Source organism: Gadus chalcogrammus, chromosome 13, assembly GCF_026213295.1.
Source record: "Gadus chalcogrammus isolate NIFS_2021 chromosome 13, NIFS_Gcha_1.0, whole genome shotgun sequence".
Classification (NCBI taxonomy): domain Eukaryota; kingdom Metazoa; phylum Chordata; class Actinopteri; order Gadiformes; family Gadidae; genus Gadus; species Gadus chalcogrammus.
Window position 1 is genome coordinate 4,666,550 of NC_079424.1, and position 14,520 is coordinate 4,681,069.

Below are 14,520 nucleotides of genomic sequence, written 5' to 3' on the forward strand. Positions count from 1 at the left end.
TGTGTATTGTCTTTGCCTCAGTGGTGCAGTGGAGTGCACTCTGCCTAGCGCCCCGGAGACCGGGGTTCAAATCCGGTTGATGAGCTCTGTTGGAAGACTCTTATTTCTATTTCATGCAAATTATAAAGTCAAGTATAACCATTGTGATAACTTTGATCTGTGTCTTGATGGTGCATTGTTGAGTTCGGAGGTTAACACTCTAAACAGCTCAGGTTCGGATCCCTGCAAAAACGTTGAAATGGGTACCACTGTTGTTTTTTATTGGTCAACATGGAAAAAACATGAGGGGTTAATGTCGTTTTTTATCGGCCGTCATAAAATAAACATGAGGGGTAACACTGTTGTTTTTATCAAATGAAACATGAGGGGTAACACTGTCGTTTTTATCAAATGAAACATAAGGGGTAACACTGTCGTTTTTTATTGGTCGTCATGAAAAAAAACATAAGGGGTAACACTGTTGTTTTTTAATTGGTCGTCATAAAAAAATTAATAAAAGGGTAACACTTGTTTTTTATTGGTCGTCATGAAAAAAACACAAGGGGTAACACTGTTGTTTTTTATTGGTCGTCATGAAAAAAACACAAGGGGTAACACTGTTGTTTTTTATTGGTCGTCATGAAAAAAACACAAGGGGTAACACTGTTGTTTTTTATTGGTCGTCATGAAAAAACACAAGGGGTAACAATGTTGTTTTTTATTGGTCGTCATGAAAAAAACACAAGGGGTAACACTGTTGTTTTGTATTGGTCGTCATGAAAAAAACATAATGGGTAACATTGTTGTTTTTTATTGGTCGTCATGAAAAAAAACACAAGGGGTAAACCTGTTTATTTTTTTAATTTGTCGTCATAAAAAAAAAAAAAAGGGTAACATTGTTGTTTTTTATTGGTCGTCATGAAAAAAAACACAAGGGGTAAACCTGTTTATTTTTTTAATTTGTCGTCATAAAAAAAAAAAAAAGGGTAATACTGTTGTCTTTGTCAAATAAAATAAAAGGGGTACACTGTTGTTTTTTAATTGGTCGTCATAAAAAAAAAAAGGGTAACACTGTTGTCTTTGTCAAATAAAATAAAAGGGGTAACACTGTCGTTTTTTATTGGTCGTCATGAAAAAACACAAGGGGTAACAATGTTGTTTTTTATTGGTCGTCATGAAAAAAACACAAGGGGTAACACTGTTGTTTTGTATTGGTCGTCATGAAAAAAACATAAGGGGTAACATTGTTGTTTTTTATTGGTCGTCATGAAAAAAAACACAAGGGGTAAACCTGTTGTTTTTTAATTTGTCGTCATAAAAAAAAAAAAAGGGTAATACTGTTGTCTTTGTCAAATAAAATAAAAGGGGTACACTGTTGTTTTTTAATTGGTCGTCATAAAAAAAAAAAAAGGGTAACACTGTTGTCTTTGTCAAATAAAATAAAAGGGGTAACACTGTCGTTTTTTATTGGTCGTCATGAAAAAAAACATAAGGAGTAACACTGTTGTTTTTTACTGGTCGTCATAAAAAACAACATAAGGGGTAACACTGTTGTTTTTTATTGGTCGTCATGAAAAAAAACATAAGGGGTAGCACTGTTGTTTTTTAAATGGTCGTCATAAAAAAAAAAAAAAAAAAAGCTAACACTTGTTTTTTATTGGTCGTCATGAAAAAAAACATAAGGGGTAACACTGTTGTTTTTTAATTGGTCGTCATAAAAAAAAAAAAAAAAGGGTAACACTTGTTTTTTATTGGTCGTCATGAAAAAAACACAAGGGGTAACACTGTTGTTTTTTATTGGTCGTCATGAAAAAAACACAAGGGGTAACACTGTTGTTTTTTATTGGTCGTCATGAAAAAAACACAAGGGGTAACACTGTTGTTTTTTATTGGTCGTCATGAAAAACAACATAAGGGGTAACACAGTTGTTTTTTATTGGTCGTCATGAAAAAAAACATAAGGGGTAGCACTGTTGTTTTTTATTGGTCGTCATGAAAAAAAACATAAGGGGTAGCACTGTTGTTTTTTTAATTGGTCGTCATAAAAAAAAAAAAAAAAACATAAGGGGTAGCACTGTTGTTTTTTAATTGGTTGTCATAAAAAAAAATAAAAAGGGTAACACTTGTTTTTTATTGGTCGTCATGAAAAAAAACATAAGGGGTAACACTGTTGTTTTTTAATTGGTCGTCATAAAAAAAAAAAAAAAAGGGTAACACTTGTTTTTTATTGGTCGTCATTAAAAAAACACAAGGGGTAACACTGTTGTTTTTTATTGGTCGTCATGAAAAAAACACAAAGGGTAACACTGTTGTTTTTTATTGGTCGTCATGAAAAAAACACAAGGGGTAACACTGTTGTTTTTTATTGGTCGTCATGAAAAAACACAAGGGGTAACAATGAAACACTGTTGTTTTTTATTGGTCGTCATGAAAAAAACACAAGGGGTAACACTGTACCCCCATGAAAAAAAACATAAGGGGTAGCACTGTTGTTTTTTATTGGTCGTCATGAAAAAAAACATAAGGGGTAGCACTGTTGTTTTTTAATTGGTCGTCATAAAAAAAAAAAAAAAAACATAAGGGGTAGCACTGTTGTTTTTTAATTGGTCGTCATAAAAAAAAAAAAAAAAAGGGTAACACTTGTTTTTTATTGGTCGTCATGAAAAAAACACAAGGGGTAACACTGTTGTTTTTTAATTGGTCGTCATAAAAAAAAAAAAAAAAGGGTAACACTTGTTTTTTATTGGTCGTCATGAAAAAAACACAAGGGGTAACACTGTTGTTTTTTATTGGTCGTCATGAAAAAAACACAAGGGGTAACACTGTTGTTTTTTATTGGTCGTCATGAAAAAAACACAAGGGGTAACACTGTTGTTTTTTATTGGTCGTCATGAAAAACAACATAAGGGGTAACACAGTTGTTTTTTATTGGTCGTCATGAAAAAAAACATAAGGGGTAGCACTGTTGTTTTTTATTGGTCGTCATGAAAAAAAACATAAGGGGTAGCACCGTTGTTTTTTAATTGGTCGTCATAAAAAAAAAAAAAAAAACATAAGGGGTAGCACTGTTGTTTTTTAATTGGTTGTCATAAAAAAAAATAAAAAGGGTAACACTTGTTTTTTATTGGTCGTCATGAAAAAAAACATAAGGGGTAACACTGTTGTTTTTTAATTGGTCGTCATAAAAAAAAAAAAAAAAAGGGTAACACTTGTTTTTTATTGGTCGTCATGAAAAAAACACAAGGGGTAACACTGTTGTTTTTTATTGGTCGTCATGAAAAAAACACAAAGGGTAACACTGTTGTTTTTTATTGGTCGTCATGAAAAAAACACAAGGGGTAACACTGTTGTTTTTTATTGGTCGTCATGAAAAAACACAAGGGGTAACAATGAAACACTGTTGTTTTTTATTGGTCGTCATGAAAAAAACACAAGGGGTAACACTGTACCCCCATGAAAAAAAACATAAGGGGTAGCACTGTTGTTTTTTATTGGTCGTCATGAAAAAAAACATAAGGGGTAGCACTGTTGTTTTTTAATTGGTCGTCATAAAAAAAAAAAAAAAAACATAAGGGGTAGCACTGTTGTTTTTTAATTGGTCGTCATAAAAAAAAAAAAAAAAGGGTAACACTTGTTTTTTATTGGTCGTCATGAAAAAAACACAAGGGGTAACACTGTTGTTTTTTAATTGGTCGTCATAAAAAAAAAAAAAAAAGGGTAACACTTGTTTTTTATTGGTCGTCATGAAAAAAACACAAGGGGTAACACTGTTGTTTTTATTGGTCGTCATGAAAAAAACACAAGGGGTAACACTGTTGTTTTTTATTGGTCGTCATGAAAAAAACACAAGGGGTAACACTGTTGTTTTTTATTGGTCGTCATGAAAAACAACATAAGGGGTAACACAGTTGTTTTTTATTGGTCGTCATGAAAAAAAACATAAGGGGTAGCACTGTTGTTTTTTATTGGTCGTCATGAAAAAAAACATAAGGGGTAGCACCGTTGTTTTTTTAATTGGTCGTCATAAAAAAAAAAAAAAAAACATAAGGGGTAGCACTGTTGTTTTTAATTGGTTGTCATAAAAAAAAATAAAAAGGGTAACACTTGTTTTTTATTGGTCGTCATGAAAAAAAACATAAGGGGTAACACTGTTGTTTTTTAATTGGTCGTCATAAAAAAAAAAAAAAAAAGGGTAACACTTGTTTTTTATTGGTCGTCATGAAAAAAACACAAGGGGTAACACTGTTGTTTTTTATTGGTCGTCATGAAAAAAACACAAAGGGTAACACTGTTGTTTTTTATTGGTCGTCATGAAAAAAACACAAGGGGTAACACTGTTGTTTTTTATTGGTCGTCATGAAAAAACACAAGGAGTAACAATGAAACACTGTTGTTTTTTATTGGTCGTCATGAAAAAAACACAAGGGGTAACACTGTACCCCCATGAAAAAAAACATAAGGGGTAGCACTGTTGTTTTTTATTGGTCGTCATGAAAAAAAACATAAGGGGTAGCACTGTTGTTTTTTATTGGTCGTCATGAAAAAAAACATAAGGGGTAGCACTGTTGTTTTTTTAATTGGTCGTCATAAAAAAAAAAAAAAAAACATAAGGGGTAGCACTGTTGTTTTTTAATTGGTTGTCATAAAAAAAAATAAAAAGGGTAACACTTGTTTTTTATTGGTCGTCATGAAAAAAAACATAAGGGGTAACACTGTTGTTTTTTAATTGGTCGTCATAAAAAATAAAAAAAAAGGGTAACACTTGTTTTTTATTGGTCGTCATGAAAAAAACACAAGGGGTAACACTGTTGTTTTTTAATTTGTCGTCATAAAAAAAAAAAAGGGTAATACTGTTGTCTTTGTCAAATAAAATAAAAGGGGTACACTGTTGTTTTTTAATTGGTCGTCATAAAAAAAAAAAAAAAGGGTAACACTGTTGTCTTTGTCAAATAAAATAAAAGGGGTAACACTGTCGTTTTTTATTGGTCGTCATGAAAAAAACATAAGGGGTAACTCTGTTGTTTTTTACTGGTCGTCATAAAAAACAACATAGGGGGTAACACTGTTGTTTTTTATTGGTCGTCATGAAAAAAAACATAAGGGGTAACACTGTTGTTTTTTAATTGGTCGTCATAAAAAAAAAAAAAAAGAGTAACACTTGTTTTTTATTGGTCGTTATGAAAAAAAACATAAGGGTAATAATAGAAATACACACATACATTTTAATGTCATGTATATCCTCTTTATTGATGAGTGATTAGTGTGTATTGTCTTTGCCTCAGTGGTGCAGTGGAGTGCACTCTGCCTAGCGCCCCGGAGACCGGGGTTCAAATCCGGTTGATGAGCTCTGTTGGAAGACTCTTATTTCTATTTCATGCAAATTATAAAGTCAAGTATAACCATTGTGATAACTTTGATCTGTGTCTTGATGGTGCATTGTTGAGTTCGGAGGTTAACACTCTAAACAGCTCAGGTTCGGATCCCCGCAAAAACGTTGAAATGGGTACCACTGTTGTTTTTTATTGGTCAACATGGAAAAAACATGAGGGGTTAATGTCGTTTTTTATCGGCCGTCATGAAATAAACATGAGGGGTAACACTGTCGTTTTTATCAAATGAAACATGAGGGGTAACACTGTCGTTTTTATCAAATGAAACATAAGGGGTAACACTGTCGTTTTTTATTGGTCGTCATGAAAAAAAACATAAGGGGTAACACTGTTGTTTTTTAATTGGTCGTCATAAAAAAATTAATAAAAGGGTAACACTTGTTTTTTATTGGTCGTCATGAAAAAAACACAAGGGGTAACACTGTTGTTTTTTATTGGTCGTCATGAAAAAAACACAAGGGGTAACACTGTTGTTTTTTATTGGTCGTCATGAAAAAAAACACAAGGGGTAACACTGTTGTTTTTTATTGGTCGTCATGAAAAAACACAAGGGGTAACAATGTTGTTTTTTATTGGTCGTCATGAAAAAAACACAAGGGGTAACACTGTTGTTTTGTATTGGTCGTCATGAAAAAAACATAAGGGGTAACATTGTTGTTTTTTATTGGTCGTCATGAAAAAAAACACAAGGGGTAAACCTGTTTATTTTTTTAATTTGTCGTCATAAAAAAAAAAAAAAGGGTAACATTGTTGTTTTTTATTGGTCGTCATGAAAAAAAAACACAAGGGGTAAACCTGTTTATTTTTTTAATTTGTCGTCATAAAAAAAAAAAAAAAGGGTAATACTGTTGTCTTTGTCAAATAAAATAAAAGGGGTACACTGTTGTTTTTTAATTGGTCGTCATAAAAAAAAAAAGGGTAACACTGTTGTCTTTGTCAAATAAAATAAAAGGGGTAACACTGTCGTTTTTTATTGGTCGTCATGAAAAAAAACATAAGGAGTAACACTGTTGTTTTTTACTGGTCGTCATAAAAAACAACATAAGGGGTAACACTGTTGTTTTTTATTGGTCGTCATGAAAAAAAACATAAGGGGTAGCACTGTTGTTTTTTAAATGGTCGTCATAAAAAAAAAAAAAAAAAAGCTAACACTTGTTTTTTATTGGTCGTCATGAAAAAAAACATAAGGGGTAACACTGTTGTTTTTTAATTGGTCGTCATAAAAAAAAAAAAAAAAGGGTAACACTTGTTTTTTATTGGTCGTCATGAAAAAAACACAAGGGGTAACACTGTTGTTTTTTATTGGTCGTCATGAAAAAAAACACAAGGGTTAACACTGTTGTTTTTTATTGGTCGTCATGAAAAAAACACAAGGGGTAACACTGTTGTTTTTTATTGGTCATCATGAAAAACAACATAAGGGGTAACACAGTTGTTTTTTATTGGTCGTCATGAAAAAAAACATAAGGGGTAGCACTGTTGTTTTTTATTGGTCGTCATGAAAAAAAACCTAAGGGGTAGCACTGTTGTTTTTTTAATTGGTCGTCATAAAAAAAACAAAAAAACATAAGGGGTAGCACTGTTGTTTTTTAATTGGTTGTCATAAAAAAAAATAAAAAGGGTAACACTTGTTTTTTATTGGTCGTCATGAAAAAAAACATAAGGGGTAACACTGTTGTTTTTTAATTGGTCGTCATAAAAAAAAAAAAAAAAGGGTAACACTTGTTTTTTATTGGTCGTCATGAAAAAAACACAAGGGGTAACACTGTTGTTTTTTATTGGTCGTCATGAAAAAAACACAAAGGGTAACACTGTTGTTTTTTATTGGTCGTCATGAAAAAAACACAAGGGGTAACACTGTTGTTTTTTATTGGTCGTCATGAAAAAACACAAGGGGTAACAATGAAACACTGTTGTTTTTTATTGGTCGTCATGAAAAAAACACAAGGGGTAACACTGTACCCCCATGAAAAAAAACAAGGGGTAGCACTGTTGTTTTTTATTGGTCGTCATGAAAAAAAACATAAGGGGTAGCACTGTTGTTTTTTAATTGGTCGTCATAAAAAAAAAAAAAAAACATAAGGGGTAGCACTGTTGTTTTTATTGGTCGTCATGAAAAAAAACATAAGGGGTAGCACTGTTGTTTTTTAAATGGTCGTCATAAAAAAAAAAAAAAAAAAGCTAACACTTGTTTTTTATTGGTCGTCATGAAAAAAAACATAAGGGGTAACACTGTTGTTTTTTAATTGGTCGTCATAAAAAAAAAAAAAAAAAGGGTAACACTTGTTTTTTATTGGTCGTCATGAAAAAAACACAAGGGGTAACACTGTTGTTTTTTATTGGTCGTCATGAAAAAAACACAAGGGTTAACACTGTTGTTTTTTATTGGTCGTCATGAAAAAAACACAAGGGGTAACACTGTTGTTTTTTATTGGTCATCATGAAAAACAACATAAGGGGTAACACAGTTGTTTTTTATTGGTCGTCATGAAAAAAAAAATAAGGGGTAGCACTGTTGTTTTTTATTGGTCGTCATGAAAAAAAACCTAAGGGGTAGCACTGTTGTTTTTTTAATTGGTCGTCATAAAAAAAACAAAAAAACATAAGGGGTAGCACTGTTGTTTTTTAATTGGTTGTCATAAAAAAAAACATAAGGGGTAGCACTGTTGTTTTTTAAATGGTCGTCATAAAAAAAAAAAAAAAAAAAGCTAACACTTGTTTTTTATTGGTCGTCATGAATAAAAAGGGTAACACTTGTTTTTTATTGGTCGTCATGAAAAAAAACATAAGGGGTAACACTGTTGTTTTTTAATTGGTCGTCATAAAAAAAAAAAAAAAAGGGTAACACTTGTTTTTTATTGGTCGTCATGAAAAAAACACAAGGGGTAACACTGTTGTTTTTTATTGGTCGTCATGAAAAAAACACAAAGGGTAACACTGTTGTTTTTTATTGGTCGTCATGAAAAAAACACAAGGGGTAACACTGTTGTTTTTTATTGGTCGTCATGAAAAAACACAAGGGGTAACAATGAAACACTGTTGTTTTTTATTGGTCGTCATGAAAAAAACACAAGGGGTAACACTGTACCCCCATGAAAAAAAACATAAGGGGTAGCACTGTTGTTTTTTATTGGTCGTCATGAAAAAAAACATAAGGGGTAGCACTGTTGTTTTTTAATTGGTCGTCATAAAAAAAAAAAAAAAAACATAAGGGGTAGCACTGTTGTTTTTTAATTGGTCGTCATAAAAAAAAAAAAAAAAGGGTAACACTTGTTTTTTATTGGTCGTCATGAAAAAAACACAAGGGGTAACACTGTTGTTTTTTAATTGGTCGTCATAAAAAAAAAAAAAAAAGGGTAACACTTGTTTTTTATTGGTCGTCATGAAAAAAACACAAGGGGTAACACTGTTGTTTTTTATTGGTCGTCATGAAAAAAACACAAGGGGTAACACTGTTGTTTTTTATTGGTCGTCATGAAAAAAACACAAGGGGTAACACTGTTGTTTTTTATTGGTCGTCATGAAAAACAACATAAGGGGTAACACAGTTGTTTTTTATTGGTCGTCATGAAAAAAAACATAAGGGGTAGCACTGTTGTTTTTTATTGGTCGTCATGAAAAAAAACATAAGGGGTAGCACTGTTGTTTTTTAATTGGTCGTCATAAAAAAAAACAAAAAACATAAGGGGTAGCACTGTTGTTTTTTAATTGGTTGTCATAAAAAAAAATAAAAAGGGTAACACTTGTTTTTTATTGGTCGTCATGAAAAAAAACATAAGGGGTAACACTGTTGTTTTTTAATTGGTCGTCATAAAAAAAAAAAAAAAAAGGGTAACACTTGTTTTTTATTGGTCGTCATGAAAAAAACACAAGGGGTAACACTGTTGTTTTTTATTGGTCGTCATGAAAAAAACACAAAGGGTAACACTGTTGTTTTTTATTGGTCGTCATGAAAAAAACACAAGGGGTAACACTGTTGTTTTTTATTGGTCGTCATGAAAAAACACAAGGGGTAACAATGAAACACTGTTGTTTTTTATTGGTCGTCATGAAAAAAACACAAGGGGTAACACTGTACCCCCATGAAAAAAAACATAAGGGGTAGCACTGTTGTTTTTTATTGGTCGTCATGAAAAAAAACATAAGGGGTAGCACTGTTGTTTTTTAATTGGTCGTCATAAAAAAAAAAAAAAAACATAAGGGGTAGCACTGTTGTTTTTTAATTGGTTGAATAAAACATGAGGGGTGACACTGTCTTTTTTCTTTGGTCGTCATGAAAAAAACCATAAGGGGTAACACTGTTGTTTTTTATTGGTCGTCATGAAAAAAAACATAAGGGGTAACACTGTTGTTTTTTATTGGTCGTCATGAAAAGAAACATAAGGGGTAACACTGTTGCTTTTTGGTCGTCATGAAAAAAAACATAAAGGGTAATACTTTTGTCTTTGCCAAATAAAATATAAGGGGTAACACCGTCGTTTTCTATTGGTCGTCATGAAAAAAACATAAGGGGAAACACTGTTTTTTTTTATTGATCGTCATGAAAAAAACCATAAGGGGTAACACTGTCGTTTTTTATTGGTCGTCATGAAAAAATACATAAGGGGTAACACTGTGGTTTCTTTATTGGTAGTCATGAAAATAACCTAAGGGGTAACACTGTTTTTTTTTTTATTGGTCGTCATGAATTAAAACATATTTGGAAAAAAAAAAAATTGTCCTTGTCAAAAAGAATATAAGGGGTAGCACTGTTGTCTTCAATAGTCATCATGGGAAAAAAACATAACGGGTAACACTGTTGTTTTTTTTCAAATTAAACGTAAAGGGTAACACTGTCGTTTTTTATCTATCGTCATGAAAACCCCATAAGGGGTAACACTGTCGAAATGTATCGAATAAAACATAGGGGGTAACACCGGTGACGCGGGAAGTCAGTCCGAGTGGGGGGTGCTGAGAGAGAGTCTAAATAATGACCTCATAAAAAATGCTGCGCAACACCCATTGTTTACAGAGAGGAGATGACGAGTGACGTCACATTCAGGGCTCCGCTCTGATAAACACTCTACTGGTGTGTAAAAAGAGTTCTGCCAACCTGCCACTGTTATTCACAAACGTTAGCAAGTAAACAATGTGGAAATTAGAGTCAACTCGGCTGATACTGTGCTGAATTTCACACACTGACAACATGCCGACAAGCTGCTGCGGTCCGGGATTATACACAGCGTTATAACAAGGATTCAGGAGGTTAATTCTAAAGGTTTACAAAGGAAAGTGACGATAAAAGAAAGCCTTCATTTTCATCCAGAGTTACGAGTTGTCTGATACGAGGAAAGTGACGGTTTCTCCGTCAAGTGAACCGTCCGTCTTTGCTCTTTTTTTGCCAACCAGTTTACGTGCGGGATTCCAGAATCAAAACGATAACATTCAACGTGTCTATTAATATGGCAGCAACACTTTACACCAGTTTTAGAATGTTCACTAGAACAGATGTTGAACACCAACATGCTTACGTAAAATCAGCATAGTACCATATTCAGCTATGGAAAGTTCTGCATTGTGCGTCATAGCCTTTGTCAGCCTACACAGACAATGTTCTAAATAAAATGAAATGATAACATCATAAATATCATAAAAAGGGTGGATGTCATCATACAAAAAAAAGAAAAAGTATTGATTTGTTCAGAAAACTTTCTCACTTGCAGTTACAGCCAGGGGCCGCCAGGGGGGGTGCTGCAGCACCCTAAGCACCCCCACTTCCCGTGTCCCTGAGACCTGGTTACTTCTCCTGCTGCTCCTCCACTCCAGCATGGTCCACTCCCTGCCTCCACCTTTACTCCTTCAGCTGTCAACAGGGTGGTGTTCTGCTCCTTCAGCTGTCAACAGGGTGGTGTTCTGCTCCTTCAGGTTGTGTCAACAGGGTGGTGTTCTGCTCCTTCAGGTTGTGTCAACAGGGTGGTGTTCTGCTCCTTCAGGTGCCAACATGGTGGAGTTCTTCTCCGTCAGGTGGTGCCAACATGGTGGTGCTCTGCTCCTTCAGGTGGTGACAACATGGTGGTGTTCTGCTCCTTCAGGTGGTGACAACATGGTGGTGTTCTGCTCCACATCTGGAAGTGATCCTGTTAGCCTCTGGAAAGAAATGGGAGGTTAAAGATGCACACTGTGTGTGTGTGTGTGCGTGTGTGTGTGTGTGTGTGTGTGTGTGTGTGTGTGTGTGTGTGTGTGTGTGTGTGTGTGTGCGTGTGTGTGTGTGTGTGTGTGTGCGCGTGTGTGTGTGTGCGCGTGTGTGTGCGCGTGTGTGTGTGTGTAAGTGTGTGTTGCCTCAGGGCATCATGGAGCCCTGACTCGTGAATGCTAGAACTGATTACAAACAGCTGGCGGGCTTTTCCCCTCGACCAATCAGCGAGGCAGGTTGCGGTGACGTAAGGGGAGCGGAGGCGGGGCCAGGAGGAGGGGAGGCGGGGCCAGGAGGAGGGCAGCCGGAGAGAGAGAGAGGGATGGAGGCACTTATGTTCAGATGGCTCTCAGGCCTAATCAATTGGATTAAAATGTGTGAGACGGGCCCGGCCTGACACCAAGGCCGCCCTGGGTCTCCCTGAGCCAGTGTGTCATAACCACAGAGCCAGCCTGGACCTCGGGTCAGCCATTACCCTCCCCGCCGGCGGCACGTTTAGATTTGGGTAAAGAAATGTAATTCGGTCTTTTGTAATGGAGGACGATGAGGCTTGGGACAAACAGCAACCCCCCCCTAGCACGGTTAAAGACCGGTCTCCCCAACATCCCCCCCCCCCCCCCCCTCCACGGTTACTGACCGGTCTCCCCAACATCCCCCCCCCTCCTTCACGGTTACTGACCGGTCTCCCCAACCCATAACCCCATCACAGTTTAAGACCGGTCTCCCCAAACCCCCCCCCCCCCCCCCCACCCCTCTCTACGGTTCTGGACCGTTCTCTGCCGGCCCTCAGGCCACATCCTGGCGAGTTCTGCGCTCCCTCCTCTCTGAGGGTCCCTTTGAGCCGCTGGCCTGTTGTCCCGTTCGGGGGTCTCCGGCCCGCCCCCCCCATCCATCTCTGTCATAAATCTGTCATGCGGAGAGAAAGGGAACTGCTGAATACAGATTTGTCAGCAATTAATCTAACCTCCATTACCAGACGTGGATATTGTGTCCGTCCTCCGTCGGGGGGTGGGGGGACAATGAGGCACTCACACACGAGGGCTGTGTGTGTGTGTGTGTGTGTGTGTGTGTGTGTGTGTGTGTGTGTGTGTGTGTGTGTGTGTGTGTGTGTGTGTGTGTGTGTGTATAGTTTGTTTGTGTATGTTTGTGTGAGATGTGTGTGTGTGCGTGTTTAGGTGCGTGCGTTTGTGTGTGTGTATGTGTGCGATGTGTTTGTGCGTGTTTAGGTGTGTGTGTGTGTGTGTGTGTTCGTGCGTGTTTAGGTGTGTGTGTGTGTGTGTGTGTGTGTGTGTGTGTGTGTGTGTGTTTGCGTCGGTTCTGAGTGTGCGCGTGCGTGTGTGTGTGAGATGCGTGCGTGTGAGCGTGTGTGTGTGTGTGTGTGTGTGTGTGTGAGATGTGTCCCTGGGTGGTGCTTGATACAGACTGCTCCCCTCTTTTTGACATCGTAACGTCTGAAACCAAAACAGAAGAACCCCTCTATGTGTGGAGGTGTTTGGTTTGGGCCGGTGGTGTAAATATTGTTCCGTCCCCAGATTTTAACGAGCTGCCGTAGGGGCCGGCGGGGAAAGCAAACGCGGGCCCCGGTCCTGACCAGGGGGGGGGGGGGCTCTGTGGTTATTACACGCTGGCTCAGTGAGAAAGAGCGCAGCCCCTGGTGTCAGGCCGGCCTAGTTTATCTGAGTTTATTGGTCGCCTTGAGCATTTACATTTACATTCAGGGGATTTTGCTGACGCCATTGTCCAAAGTGACTTACAACCACAACCGTCGGTGTGTGAATGAGTGATCATGCACACACCGACGGCGGAGTCAACCATGCAAGGTGATAGCCGGCTTGTCTGGGGCAGTCGGGGCGAGGTGACTCGCTCAGGGACACCTCGACACTCTAGCTAGGAGGAGCTGGATATCGAACTAGCAACCTTCCAGTCACCAGTCAACCCGCTCTACCTCCTGAGCTACTGAAGCTATGTCTTTTAAAAGGGCTGGTCTGTGATACACACTGTCTCCGACTAGGTCTCTGAACCAGTCTGTGAGTCAGTCTCTGACCTGGTTTCTGACCTGATCTCTATCTATGAGCTGGTCTCTGAGCTGGTTCCTGAACCGGTCTCTGAGCTGGTTCCTGAACCGGTCTCTGAGCTGGTTCCTGAGCCTGTCTCTGAGCCCGTCTCTGAGCCCGTCTCTGAGCCAGTCTCTGAGCCCGTCTCTGAGCCCGTCTCTGAGCCCATCTCTGAGCCCGTCACTGAGCCCGTCTCCAAGCCAGTGCAGCACCCCTGTCCCGTCCTGATGGATTGTGAGAGGAAACGCTGTGAGGGGAACAGTGACAGATGCTGGCGTGCTGCTGGCGGGACGGGCGTGTCCTGCGGCGGGACGCGTGTGTCTTTAATAAACACCGCCAGCAGAGTGCTGACGTCCCGCCGGCAACACGGGACAATGGCCCGCTGCTCCCACTTCCTGTTTGCTCTCTAACGCCTTCCTGTCAAACGCCTTCCTCACGCTTCCCCAGCTCGTTATTCACACACACACACAGGCACACGCACACACACACACACACACACATGCACACAGGCGCACTAACACATACACAGGCGAACACACACACACGCACACAGACGCAAATAAACACACACACAGTCACAAACAGAGGCCCAAGTGCACACACACAGACACACACACACACAAACACACACAGGCGCACGCACACACACACACACACACACACACCATGATCTTTTCCATACAGAGCGGGTATAGTAAGCGGGTGATGTTTGCATGTGCGGCCGTGTGTGTACAGTCTTCCAAACGGTATCAAGAGTGTGTTGTCTGATTGGGGGGCTCTCGGGTCCGCCCAGCTCCGGAGCTGCAGGGTGACGTTGCGGGGGGTGTCACCCACTGGGTGTCATTGGGTCAGTGGAGTGGAGGGGGGGGGGGGGGCTGCTCAGCTGCTGGGGACGGAATTAGAGGCGGACAGCTGAGCTGAGCTA

General features: G+C 38.3%; 1 protein-coding gene across 1 annotated transcript in view; it reads left to right on the top strand.

Moving 5' to 3' along the window:
* slc4a8 (solute carrier family 4 member 8) overlaps window positions 1–14,005 on the top strand; it is a 24,003-nt gene extending 9,998 nt beyond the window's left edge. Inside the window, exon 9 of the mRNA XM_056606434.1 lies at window positions 13,553–14,005. Coding sequence (XP_056462409.1) covers window positions 13,553–14,005 — 453 coding nt within the window. The remainder of the gene's footprint in view (window positions 1–13,552) is intronic.
* The last annotated feature ends 515 nt before the right edge of the window (window positions 14,006–14,520 follow it).